At 39.3% G+C, this 14,190-nt stretch overlaps 1 protein-coding gene across 3 annotated transcripts in view; it reads right to left on the bottom strand.

Moving 5' to 3' along the window:
- The window catches only part of LOC132906695 (pseudouridylate synthase RPUSD2-like), a 182,027-nt gene that overhangs the window by 29,556 nt on the left and 138,281 nt on the right, over positions 1 to 14,190 (bottom strand). For all 3 annotated transcript variants that reach the window (XM_060959102.1, XM_060959104.1, XM_060959103.1), the window contains exon 5: positions 2,542 to 2,764. In XM_060959102.1, coding sequence (XP_060815085.1) covers positions 2,542 to 2,764 — 223 coding nt within the window. The remainder of the gene's footprint in view (positions 1 to 2,541; positions 2,765 to 14,190) is intronic.

The following is a 14,190-nucleotide window of genomic DNA, read 5'->3' as shown; positions in this document are numbered from 1 at the left end:
GGATCGTTCGAGTCGGAAGGACGTTTGAATCGAACTAAAGTAATTTGCCATAATTTCTATAAACGTACAAAGTCTATCTTTTCCTCGTAATCGACGATATGTCCTAAACACGGATTCTATGTATTTCTTTGAAGTATGTATATTTGTTGTTTTATTTTTCCAAGGTTTCCTATATGACTTCTGTATATCGCTTAAATCACTCAGTTGTCCAATTGCTTCGCTTCTTCTATATAAATAGAACGACGAATAGTGGCAGAATGGTTCACTTTTATTTGGAACGATATTTCTCTTGCTGTTTGTCGTGGATTATCTTAACTGATATCTCTTGAAACATTGCCGTTGGTGAAATTTCGTGATCCTTCTCTCGGTTCGTTTTACAATAAAAAAATCCTCGGCCTTGAATTTCGCGCAGTTTCAGAGTCTGCAGGGCATACCGCTTTCCGCCGGAACTCCTATGTTCACATTTTGATATTTTGTACTGCCAATGAATATCAAGTAAGAAATGAGGGTTATTTAATATAACTATCAATTTTGTAGTACTTATATTTATTTGAAATTAATTTTCCTTTTATTAGATTGCTGTCAATGCAGAACATTTTTGCGCATTTGCGTATAGAATGCCCCTTGAAGATGTAATGTATCTTGAAATAAATGGATCATTGGAAGACACTCGGTTTAGGCAATTTCACGTACGATTGACTTAACATTCGTATAATCTTCCTCAAACGTCAAATTAATTTTCCAACGGATTTACGGATTTTACATACAGCGCGTAATTTCGTAATCGCATCTTGTCGAAGATAACCAATGGTCTCAATATTTTGTCGTATCCAGTATTAGAAACGATGTTATAAAATTTTGCAAGCAAAAAGTATACAAATTTTACGCATAATCTCATAATTCAATTATATCTTTTGCCAGAATTAACCAACTGTTCTCGATATTTTTTTACATAGTCGTATACGTGTAAAAACTTGTCCACCGAATATTTCTTCTCTCTACTGTTTTTCTTCTTCGCGGCTGTCCTTGAAATTCAAACACCGCTGCAAGAATCGCAATCTCGTGGCACACGATAACCGTGCTGATAATAGGAACCTGGTTGAGCGATGGCGCGTTTAACAGCGAGGCACAGATTCCTTTATATCCGTGCCAAGGATATCGCGGGACACTCCACCCTGCGGTTCCACCGTGAACGCGAGGATAACGCGCCGGTTTCTTGTTATTCGCACTTGGGAACACTTGTGCCAGCGATTTCCGTTCTTGTTCTTTCATCCGGTGACGGTCTGCCACCGATTTCAGTCAAGATAGGATAATATCTTCTTTCGGGATTATTGGCTGGGAAGATCGTTCGACTTTCGGTTATTAGGAGGAGCAGAGAGATCTTCGAATTTTGAGACGGCAGGAACTGGAAATGAAATGTAAAGATATTTCCGCGTAATTCTGATTTTCTCCTGATCGTTGGAAGAACCAGGCAACGGAAGAGGTCTCTCGACGAAGATGGAAGGAATTTATCTTTGATTTCAGAGCCGAAGACCGAAGATTTTTCTTCGTGCCGAGTTACAGATTATATCGATACGAATCATTGATAGAATTCTTTACGCGGCGATCGATCTTGACTACGATAGAATAGAGAATATTTCCGATCTCTGGATATAAAATATTTTAGAGTTTCAATCTATGACGAGATCAATCTTTGAACTTTTTATTATTTTTGATATGATTTGCGTGAAAGATTCCCAAGTTTCTAATGAAAGTAAAATATCTCGGAGCTTTGAGTCTCCAATGAAAGTAAAACGTGCCAGACTTTCGAATCTTTAATGAAAATGAAACTGGTCGTCGGACGTTTGATAAACGTATTTTCGTATTTTCTTACAAACTTCTCCGAATACGTCGTTATCGCTTTCGCGAACTATTCAACAGCTTGTAGAATAACGAGGGGATGCCATTAAAAGGGATTCATTAAGGGATACATAATATCACGCAAGAAAAAAAGACGACGAAGAAGAAAAGGAACGTGCGAGTTGCATTCGAGGAAAGTCTGGAAGCATAGAAAAATAGTGCTCGTTAAGCCATTCAATCCCTCCCCCTCCTGTTCCGCTCGGAAAAGAGTTTTATCTCGTCCCAGTTTAGAGAATCGTCCTGTACAATTGCCGCGTTTCAAACGACGAGTAACGTAAGTCACTTCGGACAGGGATCCCTACTTTTTGTTATCTTTCCTCTACGTTTCTTTCGATCTATCATCTTCCATTAAATAGAATTTAACGCAAACGTTTCTTGTTCTATTCGACGACCACGATGTCTCAATGAAATCACATCGACCAGCATATGCTAGAAGCAAGGAATTACGATCGACTGTTTTATCGTTTAGAGAGAAATTCTCCGAGGATACTGTCGTGTTTGATCGCCATTCAGAAATTGCAAGCTTACGAGCGATAATAAAATAATTATGTCTCGAGAATATTCCCGATAATTCGATACTATTTTTAACGATCAATTTTCCAATCAACGGGCAACAAAGTGGAAGGTATAAGGTTCTTTTACCTATGGACGACGTTGGCCAGCAGATCGTTGTGCCGTAATCTGTAATCGACGTCCACTTTTTGATAGTTCACCGTCAAAGTGCCTGCACGAATACAACGTTCGTATTCTTCTGCCGGATGTGCTCGAAATTCCCTGGCGAATACCTCGAGGATCTTCTCACCCACCCATCTTCCTTTCGTAAACGTGGTGAAGGTGAAGTAGTAAGGGTACACTTTCCGCAATCCTGTAAATAAGCAAGCATCATCTTTTAATTAAATTTGCCTTCATGGAAAGTTCTGTTTAAATTACGACAATGTCTTGTACATAAATCGCGCAACTAATCCTCGATTAAATAGTCGAATTAATTGGTTCCATCGATTTTACAGTTTCGGGAACCGCTTATTTTGCTCGAAAGATTTCGATTTATTACGTAACATACGTCGAGATATATTGCTTAGCCTTGGTGTTCCGTAAAGCGTGGAAAGTCTAAAAATTACGACCAGTCGAAATAAAGATGTTCAAAATGATCGAATTCGCGCAATTAAAATAATATTCCGACACGCGACACACGATTTGCGCATAAGTTTTGGCGATAATGGCACGTAAAAGCATTCGTTTAAAAATAATTTTATGCTGATTGATCGACAGGCTGTGGTAGAAAGCAACTTGGACTCTGTCTCGATCCTTATATACTGATTAATCGATCGCTCGTTAATTCATCGTCGAGTCTACACACTGTCATTCGACACACCTCTTTACCATGATCAAACGATCGTTCACCTTCTCACAACAACGATAAATCACGTCCCTTCAGCCTTGTATATTCCTTGCAACCTGAATCAACGACCTCGCTATGTAAATCCAAACTTGCGCAGAAATAAACCAACTTCGTCTCTCCGAGCGACCAACCACGTAATTCTCTACAATTCGCCGAAGCTCAAGTTGATCTCGCGGTATGATTCATAGCTAGCGGAATGTTCGAGGAAATCGCATCGAATCGTCGAAGAACGATCTGAACCCGCAGGAAGTTTCGTTACGGCACGTACGAAGCGTGTACGACAGGTACAACGTACGTTTACACGTGAGACATCTCGATGAGCTTTTGTTTTAAACTAATGATACATTTTCGTTGGGATTTTTTACACCAGCATTCATGGACGTTGGGATACCGGTTTGTGATTACGTTTGAACTAGCTTCCCAATTTATAGAAACAATTTCCAATAATTAACAGTCGACGTGCACAATTTCCTGATCTGAAATTTACAGAAACTACTTAGGAAAATGATAGAAAATAACAAATATCAAGAATATGTGTATGCTACGCGTCTCGTATCCTCAATTCTATTCTCTAATTCCCCGTATCTATGGATATCATATATACAAAATTCGATAGCAACATCCCACATCCGATCTTCCCTATTTCATTCCATTACTTCGTTCCTTGGATTTGCCAGCCATTATCTTCGGTCCCACGTCCCGTTTTTCACATACCGGTTCAATAATTCCGTGTCAGACGTAAGACGAGTATACGATGCGAAGGTAAGGATGAAAGATATTTTCTAGGGATACTGGATGTGGGTTATAAAATATGAGAAAAAGAATATGAATTGGGCATGAGATATGGAATGGAGAGACGAAGTGTGGGAAGTGAGATAAAATACGTACACGAGTTAGCAATACTAGTTATGGGGTACAGGCTATGAGATAAGGTGTATATGAAATATGGAATGTGGGATGGAACGTCGTGAACCGTGCAACGGGCCTGAAATAATGCATATGGAATAATGGGTATTAGATTCTGGATATTGGATGTAGGATATGCGAATAGCGTGAGACGGAGATGGTGAGGTGTAACGCGCAACTTTTGAATGCGTTTGCCTTAGTAGTTACAGAAAATGGAGTATTGGTTTTGGGATACACGATGCTGGATACGACGTAGAACATGGAAGATGGGATATGGTACAGCGTTTCAGACGCGTGATCTAAATAACCGCGTACGTATGAAATCGTGTATCGCGATACAAGATCACAACGACAGAAATAGAAGTGATAAGGGATGCGCGGCGCGTTCCAACTGTTTGCGGTGATCCCGTCATTATAATCTTTAAATAGTAACGCGATTGTTTCGTAATTAATTACAAATTGGCACAGCGGCCAGGGTACCGATGGTGGCTGACCGACCGAAAATAAAGCCGGTCGGTATCGCGCCAATCGCGTAAATCACAATAAAAGCCGGACAGCCGGCCATGATTATCCTCTCCGTGCCGTGACAGAGATGCGACGGCACTTCACGTCGCGTCGGATGGAAACGCCTCGAGCGTTCTCGTCGGACAGCAGTCCATCCTCTTGGCCCCGCTTCAAAACCAAAGTCTGGATTTTCAAGGATTATATTTCACTTGGTAAAACGTTGAAGAGCTACGCGACCGCAGTTTCAGCGTGTTACGAGAGAGGGGAATTGATTCTAGCAACAGGGCAGGTCAAAACGTGGCTTTCGATATATTTATTTAATTTTGTTGAAGTAACTACTTCGAGAAAAACTCTACATCTTCATTTATGTATATTCGTGAACTGGAGACCGCTATTACGCAGAAATATTCTAAATAAGAACAGCTGTATATTATTGTACCCTTGAGTATACATTATGTTTTGGATCGCGAGGTCTAGCAACAAAGGAACTAATAAACAAATTTCTATTTGTGTTCCCTGTAGCCTCTAGCCAAAGCTATCGGGTTAACATTTTTGGTAATGTCCTTTTGCTATAAATATACGAACGTGCTCTTTATCATTGCATTGTCTAGTAACACTAGGAGAGTAAGGATCTGAATCAGCATAAACTTATACGTTATACTTATACCTTTAATTATTTCAGTATACTTTTCTATTACAAATTCATCCACTGGTTCTTGAAATTGGACACGGTTTTAAGATCGTTCTATATTTTTCTTACTTCTTTTCTTCCGTTTTGTTCCTTTATATCTGTTAGCTTTATTCGTTTATTTAAATTTGTTATTTCGTTCATTCTTCGTGCAGTTTATTCTATTTATCTTTGTTCGCTTATTGTATCTATTCTTTTCTGGAATATTTATTTAACTTGTTAAATTTTATTTATCCCTATCTTATTCCGTTATATCTACTTCCTTCATTCGCTGTATTTATCTTCCGTTCATTTTACTTTTCTCGTTTTATCTCTCTTCTCTTTGATGGGGGAGTTGCGAGTACTTGAAATTAATAATTAAAGAAAATAATGAAAACAAACGAATGGCGACTAGAATCTCGAATGTTTCAGATTCGAACATAGACTTTCGGTAGAATGTTATTTTCTATAGAATTTTAAGTATTTGTTATATCTACCTACGACATGCTGTGCGATATGTTTGTATAGAATATGGAAATTTCAGTAGTTCGACGAGAAATACAAACGCATCACCTTTTAACTCCAGATTACCATATTAATATTATCGTTTATCATCGTTTCAATCGTTTAAACGAACAACCATCCTTCCGTAACGAAAGTTATGACAAATTTTAAACGATTATGCATACACTGTGTTATAATTGCACGCGTAAACCCAACGAATTAATCGTTCCCTACCATTGAATGCATTTGTAATCTGACGCTTCGGACGAATTAATATAAACTAGATGCAGCGACGGACCATTTTACATAGAACGAAATAAATAACAAAGGAAAACCTGATGATTTCCTTTATAAATATTTCAACCTAATCTTTTCTCCTTTGAATACACGTTTTCAAGATTTTATTAACGATTTGCAAGTTCCTTTTGCTTTTTTTACAACCCACTGCCGGGTAGAAATTAATCCAACGTTTCCATCGATCGTTCCTTTCTTTCCTTTACCTCCACTCGTACTCGAAACACTCGTGCATTCGTATTGGATTGCTCCTCGACGACTTGTCGAATCGAACAAACCTCGCCCGGTTAATTTAGAACTTCTTACGTTTTTCGTACACTCGAGCAATTGTACGGACTCTTTACCGCTTCGTTTTCTGTACGGTTGTGAAGTACTTGGAGGATAAAACGACGAATTGAACTAGTTATAAGTTACGATAACCTTAACCTACTTTACTTTCCACAAGAAACAAGTATTTACAACGTACGAAATAAAGCGAGGAATTTCTTCTACAGGCAAAAAGAGATTCGCTTCTAAAAGCGTTAACGGATTAGAAAAATATAGAAAATGCTTTTGTTCGCTTCGTTAAAGACAACCGACGGTTAATTAAATATTAACAAATCTCTCGGATCGAAAGCTCATTAAACGTATTTGCTTCGAGGCGTACTTGTTTATTTCTCTATTGGAAATGGTTACAGAGAAAATGAACCCTTTTTTCTACATCGTAAAAAAAAAAAGAAAAAAAAAATAAAAAAGGAAAGAGCGAAGAAGGATTTCATTTCATTAGAGCACGTAAACGAAATTAGGTCTGCCTTTCGGTGACTGTTCGTCTGGAAAAAGCACGATCTTGTCTCCACTGGTCGGCCAAAAATTAATCCGACGCTTCAAACGGCCTCCAGTCGGAACTCGCCATTCGTAACACACAATTTCCGTCACGTCGATTTCCGCCGACAAGAAAAAAGACCGACGAGATAAACACGCCAGCGCGTTGATTAACGTTCCCGTTCAATCGACTCAAAGGATGCTTCTTCTTTGCTATTTACTTGTCCGCCGTTTTTCTTTTTATTTCACGAGAACTGTCTGGATATCCTCGAAGTTTGAAAGAAGCAAGATCTTCGGAATTATCGACTCGAAAATTACCACGTCGCGGAAGAAAGGTCGATGCCTTTATATTTCGGTGTTCCATATTTGCAAAATATAGATACAACGTGAAAGAACTTCAGAGTTTGAGGAAAATTTAATTATTCGAGCGATTACAACGTCTATGTTTTATTTTCTAGACTTTGATCGCTGTTTCGGACGAGTTGGCATCGAATAATAAATTAATAAAGGTTGCAATTTCTAATTTAAACCTTAACGATCGAGATCCAAGTATATTAGATATTTGAAATTCCAATTCTTTTCCCCCAAGACGTACAATTTTCAGATTATAAAACGCGCGTAGTAGCGCAACGCTATTGAAGCATCAGAGCGCTATAAAATGGATTCTTTTAATCGCCTCATTATCACCGAGGGCCCGTCCAAGGTGTAGTTTCAAAGGAAAGCACCAGAGACTCCATTCTCGCAATTAAAATGATTTTAATTAAACAGCTGGAAGCTGTTCGATCGGCTCGTCGAACCGGAACAGGCAGCAAGAAAGCCGTCTGTCGCGGATAAAAGCACAGGGCTTTTCCTTTTCACCGAAGGGAAAGATTACCCTGCAATTTATGGAGCGGTTTGAAGAGGGTGTGTCATCGAAGCGAAACCCATCCCCTTGATTCTCCTCCCCTTTGCCTAGAAAAACGGAATCTTCCCTTAAAGCAAACCTTGTTTGTAGTTGGACGCTCTAATTAATCGATACGCGGTTGATTAACGATCACTGCTGATAAAATCGACGAATATACAACATATATTTCCATTAATCTTGTCTGATGTAAAACATTGAGATATTATGAAAAATACGATGACTCGCGCTAACGTTCGAATATTTCACAGCATCTAAACTTTATTTGACTTCCTCTTCTTTAACTGGCAAAATTACGTGCATTAAATTAATAAAATACCTCGATGTATCTACCAATTGCAATATTTATCTCGGTACGTTAAAAGACAGTCGAGCAATTGGATATTATAAACGAACGTATACGATGATGAGATGCGAAATAAAGTATAACGGATAGACAACAAATTTGTCCAAGCGTCGTTATAATTACAAGCAAATTACAAATTATAATATTCGAAAATTGGGATAAATTAGAATAAAAGTTGCTACGCTATTTATACTCGATTTATCCTCTTAAGCCTCAAGTCCTTTCTTTAGAAAACTATTCAACTTTATATTTTTATATAATTTTTATATATATTTATTCAATATTTTTTTATATAATTTTATATAATTGTATGATATATGACGTCGTATGATATTTAATATTTCCATAAATTTCTTCCGCTGATATAAAATATTTTCATAAATGGAACGCAAGACGACGACAGCGGTGGTTAAAGATCGGAAATGGAAGGTTTTTAGAGAAGGCAGGAAGGTTTCATAGAAATTTGTTGCCTTCTAGATGCTATCAAATGGGATACAGGGGCGAGAGGGAAACGAAATCGATGGATGAATCGAAGAAACAGCGGAAAAATCAAGGGAAAAGAAGCCTCCTCTGAATTCCAGACCAATCGTCCGCGGAATTGCAGCGATCTGCGCGACCAGGGATTACTCGTGGAAACCAATCGGCTCCTTTCAACCGATTGAATCGGTCGACAGAACGGTTCTCTCGGTGAATTAAACGGAAATCCTAACCAAGAATTTGGCTGGTCGAAGGGAAAACCGGATGAGAATGATCGTAAATATCGCACGAGGACGAAGGAACCATTGGTAAGACAATTCGGTGTTAATTCGCTTTCTTCCTCGATTTGTTTCTCAAACAGAGAAAACGATGGTCGAAATTAAAACCTGGAACTATCATCGGTCATGATTAGTATCTTCGGCATATCGTCTTTTAATTACTACAGCTGCGTGACTCTCGTTAAGATTACCATCTCCAGACTAACGCAAATTCTCTTGTATTGGTTTTATTAAAAAGGAATTATAATTTATACTACAAATGTCAGACGATACGAAAAACGATTGGCAAGTGTTTGATATACGTTTCAATTGTCTCTGCCAATTCTTGAGAGCTGGATGCCGAAAACAATACGACCGTTTGTAAATTTTTTTCATCCTCGATGTACCCTAGATACCACCGAACGTTCGCACGGCACAATTTCCGCGTCGAACCGGAAGCCATGCTGGCGTTCGCGCAGAAACACGGCAAATCAAGGAAAGAATGCGGTAGCGTTGACAAAGAGCGACGAAAACGACCAGCAAGAAACCCATCCGTTTTCTGAAAAGCTCCTCGTCAAAGGAATTCCTCCTGTCTAAACTAGAGAACCAGAACGCTGCTCAAAAGTTCGTCGAAACTTTTTAAAACCAAGAACAATACTCTTCGCGATCATACCAGTCGCTGTGCTCTATCCAAATAATACTTAAATATACCTCTGTTGCGGCACAGGATGACGATAAACCGTGTAAAATCTTCGAACCGAATTTATTCTACGAATAAATTGTTCCAAATCCAAATGGGAGGAACAAAAGCTGCTTCTAAAGAAGCGATTGTCCTCGAGCGTGTCATAAGCCTGGTTTATACTCTAGCTCTCTTTCGAACGATATAACGTTATAAGCCTCGACCATCGTCTATGCAGTTCGCAATATGATTCGCGATTCCTTTGACCAGCGAATCCAGAATAAAAGAGAACAAAACCGAAAGAGACAAAAAGAGCGAAAGAAAGGGGAAGACAGAAGGATAGAAGAGGATGGCTACGAAATCGAGCACGATTCGCGTGTTAAGAAGCACCCACACGGTCACCCTTGACGAAATAAAGAAGCAGGTGGTGGTGAGCGACGAAGGGGAAAGAGGAAAGAGGAAAGAGGAGAATAGGCTTTAGCGGGGCCAGAACACTCCAGCACGAGGGTCTGGATTACGCGGCGAGCGTGAAACGTGCCAAGAGGCGCGAAAACCGTCGTCACCGCTAGCGTGGGGAGAGAAGAGAGAGAGAGAGAGAGAGAGGAGGGGATTCCGAAGCTTCTCCTCCTGGAGAGAGATCGTCGCTGACGATCACGACGGGGAACCTTCCGTCGCGGTAGTCGGAAACAGGAGGGAAAGTGGGATAGAGAAGAGATCGTCGAGGAGACAATGCATCGTCCTCCATTGCGACGCGAGTTGAGCCTCCACTCTTCGAGGAAACTGGCGAAGTTTCCGAGCAGCTACGGAGGGAAACGCTTTTCGTCGTCCGACAGCCAACCCTCTATTTCTCTCTCACCTTCACCTTTGTCAAATAATAGAAGACTCAAGACCTATCCTACCATGCACATTCACGAAATTCATTAGAGCGAACGTGAGATACACGCTACTTTTCGAGCTGTAATTACCGAAGCTGTTACTAATCGACGCGATCCATGGGACAGACACGTACGTATACCGCTATGTCCTCGTTGTTCGATGGTTGGTAATATGTTGGGTAGCGGAAGATATATCTAACGTTTGGGAGACCAATGTTTTACGAGCCTGCGGATATTTACTGGTCGATTGTAGAGCGTTTCTAGGGCTGGCCTGGCTTGCTGGCCGAATTGCTCTGTGGGGGTTTGGACGTTCGACGCTGCAGGGGAGTAAATGTTCCAGCGATATCGAAGTTTGATGGATGTTTGGAGAGTTGGATGATTTTAAAACGGTGGGTATCTTCGTAAGTGAAATATAAATAGGAAAATCTAAATGGTCCTGTTATCTATTTCGGTAATGGTTAAGTTCCTATTGGTGTCGTTGGACCATAGGTGAACCATAGCGAATCTAAATTATCTAATTTTACAGCTATAGGCATCTATCGAATGTGTCCATATATGCTATGCAGAGATAGTTACGTTAAGGTGGTATTCCAGTCGAAGACCTAAGATACCTCGAGCTACTAAAAAACTTTCGCGCAAAGTAATTTTCCAACTTGCAAATTTTAGAAGAAGACTTCAACGACTATCGACTTTACCCACCCACGTTCTGACCTCCAATGTAATCGATTACAGTCCGAATAAACAGATTTACATCGCTCAAGGATCTCATCTGGTCAACCAACGAGAACCATCTGCCGTTACTTTCCACGAAAATTTACCGATTGTCCAACAATTGCAGCGTATCCTCCGATTACGCCAGATAATTGTTCTTCATCCTCTGATATAACCATTTGCTTTTCTTCTTTCCTTCTGTTTTGCTCGTGGTTCATCGACAAGCCCTTTCTGAAAAATTCTGCTGGAAAATATTTTTTCCAATAACGAATTCCTTCGAATAGCTGTTACAAACGTCCAGAGTATTTTATCTCCTGTCTATGTCTTTCGAATCTGTTTTCTAAAGACGACAATAAATAACGATAAAATTATACTACATTCGACGAGTAAGACAGACGAAGCGAACGTTCCAGCTACGATTCAAAACTTCTTGGATACACGACATTCCGAACGATCGTCTCTCATCGCAATGCTAATGAAATTCTAAAATACTTTGTATAACACATACAATATGTACATGAGAGTTTTCTATGGTAACTGTTCCAATACTCTTGCGAGCCACTATAAGTGCGTTCCACTTGCCAATTTTCTTTTACACGCAGTACTTTTCTTCGTACGTCCCATGGATAACGAAACGCGATATTGGCGATATTTCTGTCGAGTCACGAGAAATTCGATAGGTGGATTGGTCCTTTTTTTTTATCAGGGATCATCGATGTATAATTCAGAGCAGAATGCACGAGGGTAGTCGGGGTGGATCTCCCCGAAACAATGCGGCGTGCGTAGTCGAGTGTACGATTGCACATCGTCAGGCGTATTTCATCGATCAGGCACGGCCAGTGAATTTGTATCGAACGGCGAGTTGTCGCGATGCAAATTTCATCGCCACTCGCCGTTGTATCTCTTGTTTTATAATCCCTTGCTGGGAATTTTGTAATGTTGTAAATCGTAATTTCGGCCCAATCAACGCGAATACTCCGATACGTTCGATTGATGAGGGAGAAATTTCGAATGGCTCCTGCTAACTTCGTTACGTTACTTATGCATTACCTATATGGTAAAATAAAAACAGAATAAGTTGTTGATCGAGTTGGGGAAACATTTTTAAGCCTTTGGCGATCGCAGTGATCGCGTTCGTTCACGAGCACTGGGGCATTTATAATAAATTCAGTGAGTACAAAATTATTAAAGCCTTTAAGCGTTTTTGTCTCACTTGAAATCGTACATTACAAAGAATTCGTATGTACATTCGTGAATATAATAACCTTACCAATTATGCATATAAATTGTTGAAGCGATCGCCACTTCTAAGAAAACTCTACATCTGGTCTTCGGTTTTCTCAAGCGCTCAGGCCATCGATAGCGCATAGACGAAAGAATGCGTCGATGACTGACCATAAGCGGTACATGTGCGACGTTGACTTCAGGGTTTTTTTAGTTTCAGGGTAACATTGCTAGTGTCGCGTCGGAGACACGAAAGATCGCGAAATTAACGGATCGCCGGTGATCTCCTCGCGTCGCGGTTCGAACGAAATGATTCTTTCGCGAATAGGATGAAGAAAATAGAACTTCGTATGCGACAATGAGATTTATTGCAGAAATCTGACAGAGTGACGGTTACAACAGCGTGGTTCGGAATGTTAAGACAGACTGACTCGAGATGCCACAACAGACTGACTTAGCGCTAGTTTAGGAAGGTCCTTCTACGGAGAGTCTAGTCCCTTTGGAGGGGGCCCTTTTAGTTATTGTTTCAACAGACATGATATGCGAGGTGTTCGGTCTATCTGGTTACCGAGCGGATGGTCCTCTTAAGTGTGTGACTTTAGCGTGCAAATTCATAAAAGATATAACCTAGGAAACACGAAGATGGCACCCCGCTGGGGGTAGCCACCCACATGTTGTATTTATTTTTATTTTATTTTTTGTTTTTTTACCAATAAGATATAACACTTTACCAAATGTCCTTCAGAACAAATTGTAAAAAAAAAAAACAAAATAAACTAAAAGAAACTAGCGTGCGGATCTGGACCAGCCCACGTTGTATTCCACACTTTGTACTTTAATATTCACAATATATATATACTTACAATACCTTACAATTTACCCACGCGTTTCTTTGATTCCAGATACATCAAATAACCTTCACATAAATAAATTAAATTCTTCGTTCATATATATCTAGACATAAAAGATATAACTTAGAAAAAACGAAGCTGGCACCCCGCTGAGGGTAGCCACCCACATGCTATATTTATTTTTATTTTATTTTTTGTTTTTTACCAATAAGATATAACACTTTACCAAATGTCCTTCAGGACAAATTGTAAAAAAAAACCAAAATAAATTAAAAAAAACTAGCGTGCGGATCTGGACCAGCCTACGTTGTATTCCACACTTTGTACTTTAATATTCACAATATATATATATACTTACAATACCTTACAATTTACCCACGCGTTTCTTTGATTCCACATACATCAAATAACCTTAACATAAATAAATTAAATTCTTCGTTCATATATATCTAGACATAAAAGATATAACTTAGAAAAAACGAAGGTGGCACCCCGCTGCGGGTAGCCACCCACATGCTATATTTATTTTTATTTTATTTTTTTTTTTTTTACTAATAAGATATAACACTTTACCAAATGTCCTTCAGGACAAATTGTAAAAAAAAAACCAAAATAAACTAAAAGAAACTAGCGTGCGGATCTGGACCAGCCTACGTTGTATTCCACACTTTGTACTTTAATATTCACAATATATATATATACTTACAATACCTTACAATTTACCCACGCGTTTCTTTGATTCCACATACATCAAATAACCTTAACATAAATAAATTAAATTCTTCGTTCATATATATCTAGACATAAAAGATATAACTTAGAAAAAACGAAGCTGGCACCCCGCTGCGGGTAGCCACCCACATGCTATATTTATTTTTATTTTATTTTTTTTTTT

Source organism: Bombus pascuorum, chromosome 5, assembly GCF_905332965.1.
Source record: "Bombus pascuorum chromosome 5, iyBomPasc1.1, whole genome shotgun sequence".
In the NCBI taxonomy this organism is placed as follows: Eukaryota; Metazoa; Arthropoda; class Insecta; order Hymenoptera; family Apidae; genus Bombus; species Bombus pascuorum.
Note: the sequence above shows the minus strand (reverse complement) of the source record. Positions and strands in the feature narration are given on the sequence as shown.